General features: G+C 42.9%; 1 protein-coding gene across 1 annotated transcript in view; it reads right to left on the reverse strand.

Annotated features, from left to right (window-relative positions):
- The window catches only part of DOCK2 (dedicator of cytokinesis 2), a 387,891-nt gene that overhangs the window by 63,900 nt on the left and 301,229 nt on the right, over positions 1-22,762 (reverse strand). Inside the window, exons 29-32 of the mRNA XM_040982635.1 lie at positions 21,553-21,647; positions 8,905-8,983; positions 1,658-1,758; positions 1,505-1,563 (exon numbers count right to left, since the gene is read on the reverse strand). Of these exons, the coding sequence (XP_040838569.1) occupies positions 1,505-1,563; positions 1,658-1,758; positions 8,905-8,983; positions 21,553-21,647 (334 nt within the window). The remainder of the gene's footprint in view (positions 1-1,504; positions 1,564-1,657; positions 1,759-8,904; positions 8,984-21,552; positions 21,648-22,762) is intronic.

Here is a 22,762-nt window from a genome sequence, read left to right on the forward strand (position 1 = left end):
ATTCTGGAGATCTAAAACACATCGCAGTTGCTTTGATCTACATTACTCGTCTTGTCCATGCCCTTCAGGCTTTACTGAGAAATGCCTGGCTTTGATGAAGGAGCCAGAACAGAATTGCTTCCCCTAATGAGGGTAAAATCTCTGGCATGGGTGTGCTGGCATCTATGGTTTCACCTGTCCTGTTTTTGCTTTTCTGACCCTTAGAATTAAAACCGTGAGAAGGAACTGTTTTCCCAGCACAGGATCAGGGATGTCAAATTCCTGGCTTTGGGGCTCAAGGTCTGTGAGTGACAGGGCAAGGCTCAAGGAAGATATAGTCTTTTCTGGCCCTGGATCCTTGGCCCTTACTTGGGTCTTGTGACTCAACCTCTACCTCCTTGTTTGTTCTTAGCCCAAGTTAGATGCTGCCAGTCCACCGTACAATCAGGCTAATAGTTCATCCGCCTTGCTGTGCTTTCCCCCAGGACAAATGACTGCTGTTCAGAACACTCAATGGGGACTGGCAAACCCTAAGAGGTGTTGGGAAGCAAGAAGCAAAGTCTAGGGATTTGAGGTAGAGTTTAAATCCAAGAGTTGAGCAGTCTCTCTAAACGCATCTCTGGGAGTCAGTCAACAGCCAAGCCCTGATGAGAGCTCTAGGCACCACCAATAGGTTGGAAGGGAGCACAACAATCAGAGGTGAAAACAGGCATTCCTCTTGGTTACTCATTCATTCATTCTTCCATAGATTTCACAATAAGGTCCTGCATCCTTCAGCACAGATTTACACAGCAGGGTTCAGGCTGTGGACAATGTTTACGGCCCCTGTCCTCCTGAAATCAAAACCATGCTCTGAGACCTCCAGTTATTTGATGTTAACCAAATTATTTCCTTTCCTGATCAACAAAAGGAGGGTAGCTGGGAAGGGTTTCTATCTTGTAAGAGGTGATGCAAAGATTAAACATGGCCACCTTAGCACGGGCCTCACTCAGACTTACTAAAGTCTCCTGGTGCCATCTTCTGCATCTTCCTACCACTCACCTAATTATGCATGATTCCTGTTGCCCATGGAGGTAAGGATAACTCCTGGGGTCACCTTTCAGGTCAAAAGACCCTCTCATCTTCTAGAGATCCAATTCTTCCCACTAAGGTTGGAGAGTCATGAGATCACCTCATGTAAGAATTGGGATGCAGGGAGTAGAATCACCCATCCATCAGCAGTGAGTTGACGAAGTAGGGGGATGTGAGTTCTCCTAACAGCCATGCCTGTCCCTGCCTCTTAGAAATTCCAATTTGACTTTGCAGTTCCTTGAGGGTATCAAGCAGAAGCAGATTCTTAGCGGCCCGGGGAGATGGGAGTAGCAACCCTCTGTCATTAAGATGCTCATCAGGACCAGGAGCATGCACAGTGATAAATCAAGATTCCAAGCTCTTGCTGTCGAAAGCTCTGTGGCTCGCTAACAGGTGGTCTTGAGGAAGGAGTTGGGCTGTGCAGGTGTATCTGTGTATCTGTGTGCCTACTCACCCAGCTTGTACCACATATCACGGATGGAGAAGCCAATTAACCGTCTCATGTCCCCATACCTAGGAGGAACAAAAATGTGTGCTTCAGGCACTAGCTTGGAGTAGCCCAAAGAACTCCTCCCCGCTTCCAGGAAACCCAGGCATGCCACCTTACTTATTCAGAATTTTGTTGTACTTGGCATGCGAGAACTGCTCCAGCTGCAGAGAATCCTGAGTGATAAATGCCACGGCCAGATGAAAATAGTTGTTCCACAGCTGTAAATGAAAGAGAACAGTCATGAAGAGGGTGTGAAGGGCGAGGCTTATTAAATGCTGGGTAATGTGAATAATTTATGAAAATGGCAGAAGACAGAGGCAGCACCAGTTTATTGTGTGCACTGCAATTTTCTAACTGGCACTGACTAGGAAATGAGCATCCTAGCCAAAAGCAGGACAATGGGTGAATTTCTCTGGGCACTGACCATGTCCCCTCTTCCACAATAGCATCAGGATGAGCCTGAACCAGAGCATTCTAAGCCGGTTTTATTTACTTATTTTTGGTTGTTGTGCCTCAAAAATAAATAAATAACCACTTCACCTCCTGCGGGGAGTCCAGGTGACCTGGATTTCTACCGAGGAATTAGAGGGTGATGCCCTTTCTAATTCCCCCTGTAGCTCAGGGGACCGGCCTACAATTCATCCTGTCTTAAAACATGACTCCTTCCCTTTAGTTCAAAAGGTTTCCAAGCATGGTTCCTGGAGCAGCAGGAGACCTGGGAACATGTTAGAAATGCAAATTCTATGGTCTCTGCCATCAGACCACCTGCGTCACAATCCCCAGGGGGTCAGACCTAGAAACCTCTATGCTGACAAACCCTCCATTTATTTCACAGATTTAAACAATAAGGTTCAGAAAAGTTAAATCACTCTCTGAAGTCACACTGTTGGCAGATGTAATGAGAACTGAGTTATTTTTAATTAACTCAAAAATTAAAAAATGATATCGACACATGGCTTAAAAAATTAACGAGTAAAAAATTCTTTTCTATCCTGCTTTGGACTCTCATTTAATTTCCCAGAAGAAATATTAACGGCTTTTTGGATGTCTTTTCAGACATTTTCTGTTCATAAACAAATATGAGTGTATACATAAAGATCTTTTTAATTTAGTCTGCTGTACTTGGGTTTTTTTCTCTCTTGCAAATGTTTCCATATTAACATACACAGTTCTGCTCCACTCCTTTATTGCTAAATGGTACTGTGCTATAAGACTGTACTGTAATTTTAACCAATTCTCTATTTAGAGACATTTCACTTGGCTCCAACTTTTTTTGTCTCTAGCAACAGTGCTGTAATCAACATCCTTGTTCGAACATCCAAAGATGCATGGGAAACTATATTTGTAGTAAGTATTCCAAGAGCTGGAACTGCTAAGTCACAGGGTCTATGGCGGTTGTGTTGCTGTTTGTTGTATTTGTAGTTTGTTTTCACAGGCACTATCCAGTTGCCTGGAAGGCTCCCAATCCAACCACCAGCTCCATTGTTAGGGTCATGTCACTCTCTCTCTCTCTCCGAGTCTTAAGTTTTTCTTCTGGAAAATGAGGAAAGTAGAATCTTCAGGACATAATTACAGGAACTCAACAAGGCAATTCTGCCCAGGACGCTCAAACATCACTTTTTTGGATAAGTCTTACCTTCTTCAATCAGACTAGAGTAAGTCCACTCTTTATTCATGACACCTGTTCCCTAGATTTATGAGGTATTTCAAAGAAAATCAGTTTATTTGCTGTCTCTTCTGTGAGATGCAGGCATCACACAGAGCAGAACCTGACTTCTTTATTCACTATTGTACATACAGCCCTCGCCAGTATTCAGGAAGCATCTGGTAAGTTCACTAGAGACCCAGGATCTGTGTGCATTCTGCTTAGAACCTCTAAAGGAATTACAAAACTTGTAGTATCACTCACCGCCATTTAGCGATTAGGAAACTAAAGTTTTAGAGGTTAAATAATTACTCAAAGTCCCACAGCTGCAACATGGTACAAATGGCATTTGGATCCAACTTTACGCTATCCTAGGACTTGCATTTTTTTTAAGATTTATTCTACTTTTATTTGAAAGGCAGAGTGACAGAGAGAAACAGAGAGAGTCCTTTCATTGATTCACTTCTCAATGGTCCAAACGGCCAACCAAAGCTAACCCAATCCAAAGCCAGGAACCAGGAGCTTCCTCTGGTTTTCTCATGTGGGTGCAGGTCTTGACTCAATCTCCAAGGTTCTCCTAGGCCATAAGCAGGGAATTGGATGGGAAGTGAGTGAAGAAGCCAAGACAGACCATATGTGATATATGGGATAATGGCACTGCAGGTAGAGGGGCAGCCGACCGTGCCATCACACCAGCTTCAGGACTTGCATTCTTAAGTGCCATGTTCTGCTAAAGCCGCTTTTCCGCTTCCTCAGCTTCCTCTAGTCTTTGTGTCTGGTTAAGGTTTCTACTGCTTCAACGAATACTTTGCAATTTTTATAGCAGAGATCAAGGGAGGGATATTGGATCCTGCACGATTCGTTCTGAATGGCTTTGAATTATTCTTTATCCCAAATTTAAATAAAAATTTAAAAAGAGACCAGCAGGCATTGTTGCTGCAATTGCAGCTGGGCTGGCCTTCTCTGAGAAGCGAGAGCACCACTGCCATGACCACCCTGGGATTGTTGCTGAATCCGCAGTGGGAGGTTCCAAGTATGGCCCTTTGGTGGACGACTACACACAGGGCTGGGAAAACTGTCCCCAGGGACATGATCATCTGCTTGCCTGGAGTGACCATTCCACCATGAGACTCCTGGTGATGCATGGACTTTTTATCTGCTTTGAAGACTACCCCTCTGTGTGTGCTGTGTGTCTCTACCTGGCTTTTTTCTCTTTCTTGCTTGCTTTTTTTGGTCATTAATGGCTGCATTTTTCTTTGTAAACACTAATCTGGCTTTCGTTGCCACACTAATGGTTGAGAATATTCTGGATATTTTCCACTTCGTAAGACCTAATGTACTGGTTGAAAAATGAGCCCCTGACCAGCTGGACCTCAGAAACTGGTCTAAAAATGCCACGAAGCTAAGGCAGGAATAACACCAAGAGCCAATTAGAGCTTTCCAGATTGACACAAGGCTCTTAGTGCCAATCATAGAGCTGCTGACATAGGAACAATTTTCCTGGAGCTGGAAAGCATTTCCAGGGTCAATCAGAGTTTCCTACAAGGAGAGCCTAATGCTGTAACCAGCCATCGTTGAGCTCTCTAGCCACGGGTTAGGAAGGCCAAGAACGGGCAGAGAGTGTTTCTGGAGCCAGATAGAGCTGCCTCCCAGCATCCAAAGGCCCCTGTTGAAGAGGGAATACAATGTCATATATAGAAGGAGCTTGCACACAGTCCTTAGGTCAAATCCCAGCAGTGCTGCTTAGCAGCTAGATGGATTTTTAACAAAAAGTCAGCCACTTCTCTCATCTCTGTTTATTCACTAGTGGGATGGATGTACCTCAACCCAACAGGATTATGATAAAGATGACAATAGCCTAAGAAATCTAAAGAAAGTCACCTTCAAAAGCTCCAAGGCTAGAGGATGAGTTTCCTGAGTCTTTCACTAAGACTCCTAAATCCTTTGCTTCTCAGTTCCTCAAAGCACGTGGCAATAGTCTGGGTGCATAAGAATTTCTCTTAAACTGTGCCAAATTGATCTGTCTTCTTGTTTTCCCCTGCGTACATACATGGAAATGACCAGGATCCAGCATGCTGAATAGGGCCCAAATATGCAAATGATCTTAGTCTCAAGCAAATGTTATCTTTGTAATTCTCAAGGCTTGTCACCCATAGATGACTGGCACCCACTGAGCTTCTTGCTTCTACCCTTTGAATCTCAAAGCCACATTTCCGGAAAAGATATTAGGGATAACCTCATTGCATCTGCCCCTCTTCTGGACAGCAGCTGCCAAGGCCAGCAGCGTTCAGTGATGGATGCTGTTCCTGCTGATATTAAATGCATAATTAATGAAACTGTAAGAAGGAGACAAGGCGTGTTGCAGGCAGGGGACAGAAAGCAAATCCGATCTCACATGGGAGGCAGGAGAGAACAAAGATAAGGCTGAAAAATGATCTTGTTTTGTGACAGGTGCTTTTCAATACATATCCATGGAAGATGCAAGCCTTGTTAGAAAGGGGGATATTTTCTTTTCAAATGTTGGCCACTTGCAGACTCTTACAGGTGTGACAATCCCAGGCAATGCTGCTGTGGCCTGAACACCTTCCTGCTCTTTTGTTTATCATTCACTGACACCAGCCTTCGCCAATTAAGGGCCATCAGTATTATCATAATTTTGATTATAAGGAGTTAACACTTATTAGATAGCCACTTTGCTTCTGGCGCTATTCTAAGTGCTCTAACTCCATTAGACCCCTCAATCGCCAATGGATTAATGACCAGATACTATATTGAGGAAACTGAATTTCCGTGAGGCAAAGCAATGTCCTTGAAGTCACTCAGCTCAGAAGCTCAAACTTTCTCAACCTTTGGGCATTTCTCCCATTCAGATTTGCTTCTAGAAACATAGGGTACAACTGTAAGAAGGACCGAAGAATTGAGTAGTCCCCGGAGACCACAGAGGCAGAAGGTAAGGTCCCAGGCAGACATTGATGATGGCTAAGGAGAAGACCAAACCAGCTTACACTTCTATGGTCACAACACAGCCACTGCTGCCCCATCAAGAAAAACGATGGCCATATTAATTTCCTTGAAAACAGCTGCCACCAGAGGCTGCAGGCATCTGAACTACATTTGGAAGGAAATCAAACAAATGTCATGTTTTGTCCCATATCAAAGATTTATAATGCCAGGAGAAACTCTTGCCCAGACCCAGGCAGACAGCCATCAAGTCCTGGTGCTTGACAAAGCTGCACAGCCAGTATGTGGCAGTGGCTGCACAGGTGGGCTCTGTTGTCAGTCACCGTGAGTTCCAGGCTGATGCGCACCATGACTTTAGGTTCTCAACTCATCGCCTTGGGTCTTGCTTGAAGCAACAGAGGTTTAGGGACTGAATTAAGGTGCCCTTGAAAATGCTACTCATGAAATTTGGCATGGATAAGCCAGCAGCTGATTCCTACAGTTCAGTTGCCTGATCTGAATGCAAGGAAATGTGAGAGAATCCTGATCAGAGACAATGTTCAACCTTTCAGCTCAGCGAAAACACTTGTAGGTCACAGCTGCCAGCAGGGTGGGTCCTTCAGGCCTCAGGCAGACAGACATCATCTCCCCAAGCTGACCTACCTACCAGGTGCCAAGCACGGAGGATACAGCCTCTGTGAGTACAAGGTCTTTGCACTAAGAAAGGCCATATTTTACAGGAGGAAAGAGAGAAAACACAGATGTAGACAAATGAGAACGATGATTACAAATGGTGGAGTGTCCTGAAGTAACCTCAACAAGTGGTGGTGGGATGATCCTCAGAGAGATGTCAGGCACTGAGGAGGCCTCTCTGAGGAGGCCATGCTGGAACAGACATTGGTAAGACCAAACGAAGGATACAATAGAGACCAGAGTACCAGGAATCAAAGAAAATCTACAGAATATACCCCTGCTACGCAATAAAAGCAGACTCACCATGAAACTTCTAACTATCTACACAACAAAATATTAGACTTTTTATATTGCCTGTACCAATAGTGTCATGACACACATAAGTAGCACAAAGTAGGAGTTATTCTTCTTTCCTTTCTAATTTTAATTGGCTTTTCCTTCATGTTTTCCTTTGTTATTACGGCTAAAAGTTTGTTTCACTATTCTTCTTAAAAACTGGCTCTTGTTACAATTTGCAGTTTGTTAGTTTCAATTCCAATTATTTTTGCTGTGAATTTGATATTTCTTCCTTCCTGTTCATTTTGCTTTTTAAATAAGTCCTTGAGATGCATTATTAATCATTTATTTGAGGCATTTTGATTATTTGTAAGCATCTGATGTTATAAATGTCCCTGTTAATACTGTTTTTGCTACATGTCATGAGTTTTGATATTTTTGTTTTTGTCATTTCTTCAAAAAAGTTTTCTTTTTTTCTTATTAATTTCTTCAGTGACACATAGGTCATAAAGGAGCATCATTTTCTTCAAGAAGGTTTTTTTTTCTTTTCTTTTTCATTTTATAGAATGACACATATGGCATTCTATAGCATGTTATTTTAATTTCATGTTACTATAAATTTTCTGCTTTTCTGTTTTCAATTTTGTTTTATGGCTTTTTATTTAAGGAGATGTATAGTAACTATATAACAGGGACTATCATTTCCAGGTGTGAAGACACAATGCAGTATGCATCTCTACTTCCAAATCAAAGATTGAATCCCAATGAAACTAAAACATCTTGACAACAGGATGCTGGATTCTCTGCCATTGTCCACACCTACAATGTCAAGACACACTTAAATAGCAAAATGATAGTCTTATGACTGTTCATGAAAGGCTATACAATGTAATAATAAAGAGGAAATTGAGGGGGGGGAAAGTAGGAGGCGGAAGGGGACCTATGGAACTATATCATAAAAACAATAATAATAGTAACAGCAATAAAAGAAACTGGTGGGATCTCACTGGTGAATTTTCCCAACAAGAACCTTCACACTTCCTAATCTGGAGAAAACCTTATGATGTGTGAAAGGGTGATGGCTATCAGTGGCTGAATCACCTGAGGCACAGGCATTGCGCAAGCTTTGCCTAAAGTTACTAAGCTGGTAACAGCATGATGCTCAGCCAAGTACTGACTGCCTGAGCCCCAGGGCTCTGGACTCAGCAACTTCTACTCCTCCAGTCCCCACTGCAGGAGGTCTTGTGATCACAGATTTCCCTGGACAGGCATCACCTTTGGGGAGTGGAGAGGATTCTCCCACATCTCCAGCCTGATCTGGAACTTCCAGGTTGTGGACCTGGAGTAGATGTGTCACCCTGTCTGCCCCATGTACATGCTTTCAGGTTCTCGAATCTCTCATAGGGCCCAAGTATTGGCAAACATCTAACAACGACTTTGGGAGTGATCAGGAAGCCACAGAGAAGTATTGTTGGTGTCTATGAATGGCTGTTTCTAGGCTCCAGTGAAAAGAGAAGAAAATGTGCTAATGCTGTTTTACAAGGTGGTATCCACTCTGACAGTGAATGAACATCTGTTTCCCCACTAGCACAAGATCTGTCATACACCGTGTTTGCATAGGGTGCTAAGTTAATGGCCACTCATCAGACAATGCTTATAAAGCCTAAGAAGTTCCCACACCGTCCACAGCTCCCCGTGAAGTCCCCAGATACACCTGCACATCTTCCATGTGCTTTGGGGACACGGATCTGATGAGCCATTACCCTGAGATGCCAGAGCACCCCAAGGCAGCTCCAAGGGTGGCACTCACCTGGAACTCAAAGTTTGTGTGTTCCAGAAACTTCTGGTTCATTGTTTCTGCAAACTTGTTGATAGCTCTCAGGAAGACCCTGGAAGAGGAGAGAAGGTTACCTGGCTATCTGAACATGCTCCCTCATGCCAGGTCTAAATCTCCTTCTCTCTCCCCCTTGGAAGAGGACAGATGATGCGGGCTGACACTGCTCACTCAGGATCTGGGGCCATGCTTGTCCTGGAAAAGCTCAGGAACTGTCTGACCTCCTTTCAAACACCCACACAGTCTTGTTATTTAAAATATTATCAGGTTATGGCAGAATATTCATGCCATCCCCCCAAGAAAAAAAAACTTTAAAGGAAAAAGATATTCTTCCCCCAAACCAACAAAAAACAACACACCCCCAATCCTATCATTTGGAGAAGTCTGTCAGGAAAACTTTGATACAGGCATAATTTCAAAGGTTTCCCTAAACACATATTCAAGACAGATACTTTAAGACTATCACTTTGATAAATGGGGTTACAGGATAAATGCTGTTTTGCAGCCTTTTTACTAAACACTGAATCATGTGTTTCTTTTACGTCTATAGATGCAAATATACATCATTGTTCTTAATCACTAAAAGCCCTACATGGTGTGAAAGCATGACAGCTTATTTGGTTTCTTACTGATAGGCCTTTGTGTCGTGCCTCATATTTTTATGTTATACGCAGTTTTCCAATTGAGTACAATCTGTAACTTCTATGTACACTCACACACTGCATAGCCAGTGACCGATGGCATTTGAGAGTGGTTTCATAATAATGGACCTGAGATACTCACATCACTTAGTGACATTGTCACTATTGTAAGGTCACCACATAAAACTTTTGTGTGTGTAATGATACTGGTATAAATCAGCATGCTGCATTGCCACTTGTCTAACATGTACAACTGTCAGTACATATTTGATAATAAACAAGTATGTTAACAGCTTTTGTACTTACCAAACAATACTTTCAACGTAATTTTATTTTATTTTAAATGTGGCCTTTCAAAAATTTTGTTGGAGATAGAGAGCACTTCCATCTGTTCCACTGGGTCAGATTGCAGCCAGGGACCAGGAACTCAATCCAACTTACTCATGTAGGTGACAAAAATCCAAGCACTGAGACATCACCTGCCGCCACCCAGGGTCTACTGGATAGTGAGCAGGAAGCTGAAATCTGGGTCAGAGCTAGGACTGAAATTCAAACACTATGGTATGGGAAGTGGGCATCCCAACTGGGAGCCAATCCATTAGACCCAATGTCTGCCCCTATTGTATTCCTTCTTTATAAGAAATAAAGTTTGGGGCCAGTAACACAGCAGATTAGGTCAACACTTGAGACATGGGCATCCCATATTGCGATGCCAGACTGAACCGTGGCTGCTCTGCTTCTGACCCAGCACCTTGACAGAGTGTTGGGAAAGCAGCAGATAATGACCCAAGGGTTTAGATTCCTGCTACCTGTATGAAAGACCAGGATGGAGCTTTTGCGTTTCAATTAGCCCCGATCTGGTCATTACAGCCATTTGGGAAATGAAACAATGGAAAGCGCTTGTTCTCTCTCTCTCTCTCTCTCACTCTGCATCTTAACAAGAAAAAAAGGGAAAGAAACAAATTTTACTGTTAAACAGTAGGTTACACCTGCTGCTTTGTCACTGGCTCTTGACTGCACCAGGAGGCCACACTGACTGACTGAGCTACACCATCTGGGTTCATATGAATATACTCAATACACAATAATGGAATTGCCTGAAGACACATTTCCCAGAACAAATCCCAGCATTAAGCCAGGAATGACTGTATACTTCTCCAGTCTTCTCCTTTAAGCAATAATATCAACCAAATGCTACACATATTTTTATATTTCAGGACCTGTTGTCAACTTGTATTTCTTCTTAAATGTCTTCCTGGCTGTGAATGGCACTGTGGTACAGTCAGTAAAGCTACAACCTGCCATGCCAGCATCCTTTATGGGTGCAGGCTTGCATACCAGCCCCTCCACTACTGATCCACTCCCCATAAGTGGCCATGGAAAAAGCAACATAAAACATCCCAAGTGCATGGCCCCTGCCAACCATGTAAAGACCTGGTTCTCTCTTTGTAACTGTGACTTTCAAATTAATAAATAAGTCTTTAAAATGAAATGTCTTCCTGGACACTTGTTCCTTTCTTTCCTCCATGCCAAATTCTATTAACTGGCCTTGTAGCCTCCTATTTATTGACTCTTTAAGGTCAGGAGCACCGTGTCAATCATGGACTTTTACAGCTCTTGCTACCCTCGGGCTAATCCTGAACTCCTCTGAAAGTCATAACCCTAATAAACTGGCCCTCAATTTTCATTCCTAGGTTTCTTTTTCACTAAGATCCAGTGCTACTGAGTGTTTGCTGGGTACTTGACCTTGTGCTTTATTTGCCTCCAATGCTCCTCTTCTAAGCAGTGAAAGTCAAAATCCTATGCAACATTCATGGTCAAGATCAAAAGCCTCCTCTTTCAGGAAGTCTTCCATTTTTCTCCCAGTCCCATGGACCTGCTGCCTCCTTTCAGTCCGCACCTCTCTGGTTTCCACACTGACTATTCCATCTGTCTCTACACAGCATCTCCTTGTTCAGACTCAGTTTCTTCAGGACAGACTCACTAGCATATTTGTGTCCTCTACGGGGTACTTACTGCAGTTTTCTTCCCAGCATTCACCATGAGCTGTGATGATTTTGTGTGTGATGCAAGAATCTCTATCTTCTCTGCTAGGGCACACTTTCCTGGGTAGGAGCGTCTTTCTCCATGCTCATGTGTTCTCCCACATGCCTATGATTCCCAACTTCTATCTACACCCCTAGATTCCCCCTGAACACAGGCTTACTCTGAGGAGTTTCTTCTAGACCCCAACTTGGGTGACTTATCAGCATCTCAGATTTGTACCCCTAACATCTGTTCTGCTACCCTCCTCCCAATATTCTTTCTGAAGGCTTCCCATCAAAGGTAAGAGCAATTCCATTCTTCTAAGCTCTCAGAGAGGGAAAGACCACTTTAGTCATGTCCTTGACCTTGCCATTTCTCTCATACTCTTCCCATGAACAGTCAACATATTCTACAATACTTTTCTAACTGCTTCACATCCACCTTCTGACAACCCGAGCCAAACCACCATCAATTTCTGCCTGAATTTTTGCAGTTGCCTCACAACTCCTTCATGTTCTCCCTGCAGTCAAGTTTTCTTTGCATATATGTTCTTGTAAAATCTTAGTGAGCAGAGACCAGATCCTGGCCATTTGGTTCCCTTTTGTTCCAGAAGAACAGCAGCCAATCAATATCTATTTGTCTATTGAATGGCTGGCCCAGCGAAAACACTCATCTGGGCTACCTGAGACTCTACGGGAAGCCAATAAAGGAAGGGCTGATGAGAAGACGTATTGCTGTGAATAGTAATTGTGGCTCATTTCTGCTTGAGAACCTTTAAGTGATTTTAAACAATATAACTGCCCATCAGAAGTGTCCCATTCTAAGAGATGGAGAAGAAGAGCTGTTTATACCACTAATCCTTGTCCCTCCCTGGTTGGAAGTCGCTCCTGTGGGCACGAACTACATGGTTCTTCTAGCATGCCCCACAGGTGAGCTTAGTACTCTGCAGCCACAGAAAGATCAGAGGAAAATGAAGTAGAACACTTTCATGATGTGTGAGGAATACACACTGTTACAACACTGGCCACATTAGTCTCTGCTTGTCAGAGATGCTGGGCAAGGTGTGCATTATACACGGTAAAGTTTGGTGAGCAAAAAGTTGGTTTACCCTGGTATTGGGATTACGGGATTGGTGCACACATACATACACACATACTTATGATTTCTAGTTTTGCTATTTGTTATCTGCGAGTATTTCAGACTAGTTCATGTCACCTCTGATGACTCCAAGCAATCATGCAACCTTCATGCCGTGGCCACAGGGTTTAATGGGCATGGGTGTTGCCAGGGATATACACAGTGCCTGGCACACAGCAGCCACTGTTATAGCAGACACGGATACTTGGATGACATCATTCTTCTTCCAAAGGTAGAGGCCAACAGCAAAGTGGACAGACAGTAAGGAGCAGCCAAGGATCAGTGCAAGGCAAGGAGGTGTGAAGATATAGAAATACGCATTCCCCCAAATCCACCGCCGCATTGATTAGTCAGAAAGGAAGATTTCTTCGATTTTTTATGACTCAGTTCTTTAATAACATGTCTTTAAAAAAAAGTCTGTATTTTCTCCTTAGAGATTAGTTACTAGATGTCCCTGATGCAAATACATTGAGTGGCTGTCACGTTATCTTTAAACATGTTGGAATGTAGAATATGGTACCAAAATGAGGAATTTTACACAATCCTGGCTGTAACAAAGCTACCAGTAGTTCTAGTAAACACTTGTTATTTTGGTTGTTGGTCCAAACTGTCTCCAGCTCTCAGAGGCCAGTTCAGTGACCAGAGTGTGATCAGCACCCTATGCTGATGACACGGACAGGTAGTGGTCAGAGCACATGGGCAGGAAATCAAGATTTCTTCCCTGATCTAGATTTTTCCACAGCTACATCCTAGGAAACATTTCACTTTGATTTTCTATGTTTGGGGAAACAGATACATTTACTTCTATATTTAAAAAAAAACAACTATGCTAACATGATGAGATGAGTTATAGTAAAAACACCCTCAACTGTCTGTTACCCTCAACAATGAATTTGAATTGTGGGTCACAGAATTCATTATAAAACCCCAGTCTAACAGTTCCTACATTTCGTCCACAATGCTTAGCAGACTGTATAAGAGTAACATCCATCCCAACCACAGTTATCAGCCATACACCAGGCTCTGTGGTCAGTACAAGGCATGTATCTTCTTTTTCGCTCTAATTCTTACATTAACCATCTGAACTTGGTGTGGTTTCTGTTTTAGAGATGTGAGTTAGAGAACTTGTCCAATAATCCAGCCAGTATGTGTAGAATCAGGATTCATATGAAGTCACACAGCCTTCAGAATTTGGACATTTAACCACCATGCTGTTCTCTCCACAAGGAATCTCTGCAATTCTATTCAATCCATGCTATCAGCTCACTTTATGAATAATAACCGGGATGGGCACATCAGGGCTATCAATCATATGACTCGTGCTGAATGCTGCACAGATACTATCTCATTTAATTTGACAAACTGAAGTAAGTGCTGTGGTTGCACTCAGAAAGAGAAGGGGTCTTAGAAGATCAAGCAGCTTCCCAACATTTGCAAAGCTAATAAGCAGCAATGTCCAGAACCATTCTCAGGTCTATCCTTCTCAAAAGCCTTTGCAATGAGCCAGAAGGAAACATTGGCTCTGCTGAAGGTCGGCCTGCCATAAGCATTGGCACTGGCATGCTTCTCTCCTCATGCTCAACATGAACAGGGTCCCTTTATAATCTGTCCACATTATTCAGCTGCCCCGTGCAGAGCTAAAGTGGCCTAGGGCCAATGTGAAACTCGAGCTAGTCTTGCCTGAGCTAAGCAGCACCCTACAGTGGCCATATGGGTGGGTCTGCTGACTGCGGGCACTCAAACCTACACAGGAGGTTTATCAAATTCTTCTAGACACTTTGGAAGCAGACCAACCAGAAGGCTGTAATATAACCTAAACCTGGATAGAAGCTGTGAACAGAAGAGTCTCTGAGAAAACAAAAGCCACAGGTAACAGAGGGTCAACCATGGCAAGCAAGAGAAGCTGCCAGAATGAGAAACCCAGCTCAGATTTGACATCCTGAAAAACAGGTATACTTGAGGTTGCACTGGAGGCATCAGCCTGGTCCCTAGCTTCCTGCTTGCCATCAGGGCATAATAGGTCCTTGGCACAACAGCCTACAAGTGCCTGTCTTATGTTTTCCTTTCTTAGCAATCCTATATTGTGCACAGTCCCTTACAGTGCAGCCTGGAGTGGAAGGCACACACCAACTCCTGCAGTTGCCCACAAAGGACAACTGTCTTTGAGCTCTTTGCGTGACCTCTGTGAATATCAGTTGGCACATCTGTAAAATGAGTCATTTGGGAAGACTAAATGATATGCAGAATGTGAAGCCAGAGGTTGAGGGTCTTAGCACAGGGAAGTCCCTGGTGAATGTCACTTGCTCTTGTTTGTTATTTTTATTCTACCCTCCACCTCACCTCATGGCTCTAGGATAGAAGGCAGGCCCTGGGTTGTGGTATAGTGGATAAAGCTGCTGCCTATAAAGACAGCATTTCATATCCGTGCTAGTTTGTAGCCTGTTTGCTCCACTTCTGATCCAGCTTTCGCTGATGACCTGGGAAAAGCAGCGGAGGGGGATGGTACAAGTGTTAGGGACTTCGCCACCCATGTGGGACACCTGGATGAAGCCCTTGGCTTTGGCCTGGTTCAAGCCCTGGCCATTACAACCACTTGGGGAGTGAATCAGCAAATGAAAGACCTCTTCCTCTCTTTTTCCATAAGTCTGACTTTCAAATAAATTATTAACAGAAAATAGGACAAGGGGGCCCAGGCCTGACTGTGTTCTTCTAAGGTCACACATACATAGGTCCACGCCCACAGGATGCGGGATGTATGTGAAAACGGAACAGCAAGTCGGCAGGTCCTTTCTGGTGAGGATCACCAAGGGAAGTGGAGGGCCTCTGTGAGTCCTAGTCCTCTTCCTGTGTGACTCACATACCTAGCTAATGCTACTGGCCAAGCCATGAAGATGGAGGATAAAAGAGTTAGTCAGGGGAATAGGAGTTCTTACTCTTCTGCCTTGAGACACTGAGATATCCATTCAGCCTTTAAGCTGCTCTACTCACAACACCCAAAATGTTCTATGTACTAAGAAGGTATGATGAATCAGCATATGCCAACTTAGTGTTTGTCAGGGCTAGGCTCACCCCAAGTGGTCCCTCAACACTTGCTGCATAATTTGGGTTTCCAGTTAGAGATGCAGCAGGACCACAAAAACTGGAGTCCTGCAGGCAGCTGGATGTTAGCATTATGTATGCTGTGTTTGCTGAAGGAATTAGAATAGTCTCTCTCTCTCTCTCTCTCTCTCTCACACACACACACACACACACACACACACACACACACATACTTGCTCTCCCTTGACTGGAAGAGGTAGGAACTCCAAGAAGGAATCATCACTACAAATTAAGGAGCAAGGAGGAAGGGGAAGTGGGTGGCAGTGATTTATTAGGATTTGGATAGAGTCCTCATACAAACGCTGAGAACTGCCCTACTCAACTACCAGGGCGTAATTGTCATGACCTTATTATGTGCTTATAGCAATATCAGACTAAAACAATATTAGAGGCCCAGTGTGATAACATAGTGGGTAAAGTCCTCACCCATACGGGTGTGGGTTATAATCCTGGCGGCCCTGCTTCCCATCCAACTCCCTGCTTGTGACCTGGGAAGGCAGTCAAGGACAGCCCAAAGCCTTGGGACCCTGCACCCGTATGGGAGACCCAGAAGGGCTCCTGGCTCCTGGCTTCTGACTGGTTCAGCTCCAGCCATTGCACTCACTTGGGGAGTGAACCATCAGATGGAAGATCTCCCTCTGTCTCTCCTCCTCTCTGTATATCCGCCTTTCCAATAAAAATAAATAAATCTTAAGAAACAAACAATATTAGAAATTTGTTCCTGATGAAGACAGACAAGACACAGTCCAGACTTAACTCTTCTGTGAATTATTCTGGCTGTATCAAGAACATAGGAATATAGAACTAAAAAAAAAAAAAACCCTCACCTTTCTGAAGTTTTTGCTACGTGGTAAACCCTGTTATAAGTATGTCATGTATATTATTTCATTTTTGTCCCCACAAAATATTCTTTGTGACACATATATTATCAGCATCCCCATCGTGAAGGAAGTAAAGTTGAGTCCAAAGTGGTTGAGGAACTTGCCTGAGGTCATAAAACTGAAATGATAAGGACAGGATTTGACCTCAGGCAGTCATAAGTCAATTTTCCTGTGCTGCCTCTGGATTCTTACTGGGTTCTGAACTCGGGACAGAGACTGACCACTTGGTCAGATCTCCAAAGACGCATTTACTATCGCCTCAGTTAGATGGCATGATGCCTGCTCTCTGGGATCAGAGCTTCCAGTTACGGGTCTCTCTCTCGAGAGCCCTGCAAGCCCAGGACATTCCACAAACACTTGTTGATTGCTCAATCTGTAGGAATCTGTGCATACCCTACTCCCACTCAATATCCTGGACTTGCAGATGGGAATGGGATAAAAAGGACTCCTATGCATAAATTTGCTTGATCAATGAAATACCTTGATCATTAAAAAATTTAACATGTCATGTAAATCAGATCTTACTGAATACTGCATCTCACTAAAAAAAACCAAAAAACCAAAAAAACAAAAAAACATGCTCCTGATGGGAAGTATTTCTTGACACAGACACACGATTAACTCTGCATGCACCAAACAGCACACTGCCGGAGAGACAGTCAAACCTGGAAAATTCTACTGCCTTCTTCCAATAAGCAGATTAATCAATTAGTAAGACATACATACATATATAACATGCATGTATTATCATGCATGATAATAGAAAACCTATAACAACATAGATATCGCAGGATGGAAAGAAAAGAGGAAAAGGAAGGGCGGAAGAGTAAATGCAAACCGTGTGATCAATGAAGTTTGCCTGGCCAGATGAATAAGTGGAGAATAAGTTTGGAAGTGGTGTATTGGAGAATTCTCTAGGCTAAGTCATGGTGTGTACTGCTTGCCCAAATTATCCCAGAAATCTTCCACTAATGAGCTGACTGACTTTGGGAGGTTGTCTCACCTCTCTGGGCTTCAGCTTGCATATCTGTAATTCTGCAAAACTCAGCAGTGGCAGTTAAGAACTTGGGCTCTGGTCAAATGGTTTCTCTGTTTTTCTTTAATTAAAAATTCAACACTGAGTGAAACATTTATCTAATCTGGACCTCAGCTTTTTTATAGGCACACATAAAGTGCAGATTATACTAGTTCTACGTCGTAAAGTTGTTTGGTGGATTAAAGGAGCTGAGGTAGGTAAAGCATTTGTAACAGGGTTGCATCTAGGTGGTTAATAAACATTACCTAAGATAACAGCACACAAGAAATACAATGAGAAAAGTTCAAGAGCTCCATAAATACAAGGGATTGTTGTGGTCAGAGCATAAAGGAAAGCTGCAAACAAAGCTATGGGGCTATGGGCTTCGAGGAGAAAAAACAGTCATCTTCTTAGGTGATCACTCATGTTTCTCTAGTCCCAAGTTTCTTAACACACCTGCCTCTCTACTCCCAGGCTTGGCTCACTGTTCTCAGTGATTTGAGATTGCTGACGGTTATTGCCCATTGAGTTCTTTCAGATACCAGGCACGTGATAAAGAGAAACTTATTACACACACACACACACACACACACACATACACACACACACACACACACACACACACACACACACTCCCTTTTGGAGTGCAGGCAATCATTTTCCTGTATTCAAGACTGGGATACTGATACCCCAAAGTATCAAATACCTTTCCAAGAAGGGAAAGATGGCAGACATGAGGAGCGTGATACTTTGGCTATTTATAACTTAGAAAACTTTTTATGCAAAACTTAGTTAATTGAATTTAGTTGATTGCTAAGAGACTAAAAATATTTGTTGGAGACAATTATACGCTGTCAAGACCCTTAGAGATGCATGCGATTCTAATACTCTAGGGGGAAAGAGATGAGAACCATGGTGTCATCTCTGGGAGTCTGTCCTGAAAAGGGGAAGTCTAAAGAGGTCGAGATTTCAAGGCTTCCCCTTGAGGATCAACCAGGTTCCTCCACAGATTCAAGGCAGCGCATGAGGGAGAGCTTGCTGAGTGGGGCACTGGGCTCTCTGAGGCAGTGGTCATGGTGGGCATCACGGAATTTGCCTGCTTCTAAGCTATCCCTCTTTTTGGTAATAAATCCAGGATTTGCCTTTGGAGCATTACTCCTTCTGCCTGCTCCCTTCTTAATTTAGATACCAGTGACAGCAACATTCCCAGCCTCAAAGGCGGTGTGGTGTGCAGCTAAAATCTAAGCCTGGCTGAATTCAGGGCACTCTTCGTTCTGCTGGCCACAGGGGTTTATGAATGGGCCACAGAACCCAAGTCAGGTCTTTGAAGAGGAACCAAGCCAGGTCTTTGAAGAGGAACCGAGGGACATTTGATGTACCTACTTACTACTATTGGAGTTTAAAATCAAGCAAGACATGTATCCACCATGTCTAGAGCCAAGGTCTATCAAAATAAAAATGTATACGCTGAGAACGAAGCCAACAGAGAGAAAACACCCAGGGGACACAGACACCCAGTGTCACTATTTGAGCACCTAGATACATCCATTCCTGAAGGCACACTTTGGGGTTCTGTCAGTTATATGAATTCCTTTTGCTTAGGCAGAGTTGAATCGGATTTTCTTATAATCTGTCAAATAGCAAGTGCCCTCTGGATACATTACAATTCCATAAGGATATTTAAGAATGTCAAGTTCCATACATATAGAGCCTTAGCTGTAAGAACAGAAATAAGTTGGCCTCCTGTAAGCCCAGTTACATGAAAGAATCATAGAGGAGTTACTTCTAGGCAGAGTTATGGAAGCAAACAGTGAGGAGGGACAAGGTCTCCTGTCCAGCAAGGGTTGTTGGATCCACAATGTGGGGATGCTATGGTCAAGAAACTGAAGGATGCTTTAGTGTGGTACCCAGGAAAGGCTGTGACTTATGGAAATAAGCTAAACTAGTTAATAATAAGAAGCTGAGTTCATCTAAAAGGTAAGATGAGAGGAAAATGACCATACTACACCTCCGGGGTGGTATGAGCAACCTGGGAAAGCTTTAAGATGTTATCAATAACCCGGCAGACAAACCAGGAAACCGCAAGCTGTTTAGAAGGTGGCTACCACTCCCATTCAATGCAACCAACTATCACTGATACCCATAGTATAGCCAGTTACACAATTGGTGGGGATTCAGTGAAGATAAAAGTGTGGGTCCATTCATTCAAAATTCATTAAGAGCTACGAGATGAATACACCAGAGTATTAAACCCAGCATGCACTGTTCAGAGCATGAAATCTAAGCAACTGCTCTGGTCTCTGGTCTAGGAAGTTGGTCCAGATTAGGTCCAGGGTGAGACCAGCCTCTGATTTCCTCACTTGTGTGATGGGAACAGGGAAGTCACGGTTCGAGCAGAACAGGCTGAAGATTCTCTCTGACACTGATGTCACTGGGCTGATTTTTCTCTTCCTGCCACAATCATGCACAGACAGGCAGTTCTTTCTGCTCCAGCAAGCCTTCCTTCCTTCCACTAGCTCCCAACGCTGGTCCAGGAGCACTGTGAGCAGGCGAATCTATAATGTCATGTGACTGGACACTTGGGCATCCAGACAGTGGAATAACAGCTTTTCAGAGAACTGAAAACGCCACATGGGACTAGAGGCAGGTACTAGGCAAAAATGAGACAGAAATTCCCAGTGTCTCCAATGACAAATTCATTAGTATATAAACATTCATAATCTTTCACTTATAGTAGAGAATTATTGTTTTGCCTGTTCAGTTTCTCTCCCTCTGGGGATATGTCTGTATTGTCCAGCCAATGCTTGCCTTTTATGATTCAGAACAAAGGCAACAGATAGAGATAAAGCTAGGTGCTGATAGGGGATGAAGGACTTCACACAGAAAGAGTCTAAAACAAATGTAACAAACAACAGAAAAGAGAAGAGAGAGAGAGAACACGAAGCCCCTGTGGAAAAGGAAGTCATGGGGTAGGGTTTGAAAACAAGGTTCTGAGAGAGACAGGGGAACCTGTGGCATGTGAGAGAAACTGAGAGAAAGGGGAATGGAAAGGCAATTATAAAATATCGTTGTATCTGCTAACTTGAATCTCACTTTGGCAAAACAATATTACACACAAAGCGCGAACAACTGAAATTGCTTATAATCACTTTTATTTCGTGATATGTTGGGCCATGTAGGATCTGACTGCAGCATATGTGCATGTTGTGTAAGTAGGCTGCATGAATCACAATGATATTCTATGAGATGTTTATGGGCACTATGTATACACAGAGTGCACATCAAGTAGCTCTATGTGCAAATAAATTTTTGATCTGCTGCTGCTAAATTTTTCTCTTTGTCCACAGTCATACTACCCTGCAGTATGTATCACCAGATCATGCCCAAGGTCTCCTAAAACATCACGATAGCATACTGAAAGCTCTGAGCAGTCCTGCAGTACAGAAGCCCACTTAATGAGTTCATTTAATGCTTTCTAAACTTACTTTCATCATATGAAACAAAATACATTATTTCTTAACAAATTCAAAACTAATAGTATTTTTTAAAGATCCTTTCCCAAGCTCTCTGGGCTCCAGAACTCAGAAAAGGCTATACAGGCAAGATATGATGCTTCAACTGTGATTCAAGAAGTTGCAGGGGACTGCTTTTTGAACAGCTTCATCACTGATGAAGGGCTCTTCCTTGGGTTTAAATGTAGAAAGTGAGGATCTGTCAGCAGTTTTACATTCCTTTCAGTGGGAGAAGATGCCTTCACCTTATCCTTACCATTGATCTCCAAAGTGAGTGGTGTCTGAGGTGGTTTATTGGAAATGGGGGCGCTCACCTGTTCTGGACCATGCTCATGGCCATCCAGTCTACTGGGTACACGTTCTTCCCAATGAGGTCCTTGAACATAATGAAGGTCTCCATCAAGAAATCCTAAAACAGTAAAGCAAAACACAATGTCAGCTTACGTTATGGGCACTTACAGAACATCTCTAAACCTTCCTGGATCTTTATTTTTTGGTCGGATAAAAAGGGAAAGGATACAGCCTTTCATTAAGCTGGGTCAATGAAATCCCTAGCACTGGATTTCTAGTGGAAGCTTAAAAATTGGCTACTGGGAGCTTGTTTCACAAATACCAGTGGAATATAAATATGGAATGATTTAAAAAAGCTCTCAGAACAATGCACTATTAATTTTCTGAGAATAAAGAAGTAGAGGCAGTCAATGATGTGGCACTTTATAATCATCTTTCCAAATATGTATTTGAGTAAGAAATAATCCACACTATTTGAAAGTATCTCAGGTCACTGAGCAAACAAAATATTATTTAAAATAACATTTAATTAACAATGTTGCAAGCACAGATAATTCATACATCACACAACAAACATGAGCAGATTAAGGAAATACAATGATAAGGATGACTGTACTGCTCATATTTTTTTTTCTCTCATCTTTAGAGAACACAAATTTGAGGCAAATCCAACAACACAGATCAGAATCATTGGAAATGGACCTTTAAGCCTGGTGCCACAAAGCCATATCACCTGTCTGCTTGAGGGAAGATTGGAAAAAAAATAAAACCAGCAAACCCATTCAAGGAGGTTTTTACGTAAACCTGTGGATGTCAAACTTTTTAAATAGAATTCTCTGCTCAAAGAAAATTTTATTAACTTTGAAATCCAAAGCATAGAAAGGATAAAAGTAGGAGAGTTTTGGTTGAAATGTGTGTGTGTGTGTGTGTGTGTGTGTGTGTGTGTGTGTGTGTGTGTGTGCGCGCACGCACGCACACGCTGAAAAGAACAGTGAGGCTAAGGGGCACATAGTTTGAAAAGTGCTGCTTTAAGCTAACTGAAAACTTCTGGAAATAGCATCGTTCCTTTCCAGCAATCTTTGCTTCTAGGGAAAATTATGTCAATGCTCTGTCTCAGCTTCTGCATCAGCAGAGTGATGCTAACTCTGCCTCTGAGGGTTACTGTGAGGTTTAAGTGCATACTGTCTAAAACATACTTATCATAGAACCCAGTCCCTTGTAAATGCTTACAAT

This window comes from Ochotona curzoniae, unplaced genomic scaffold (genome assembly GCF_017591425.1).
Source record: "Ochotona curzoniae isolate NIBS_2020 unplaced genomic scaffold, NIBS_Ocur_1.0 contig_1, whole genome shotgun sequence".
NCBI lineage: Eukaryota > Metazoa > Chordata > Mammalia > Lagomorpha > Ochotonidae > Ochotona > Ochotona curzoniae.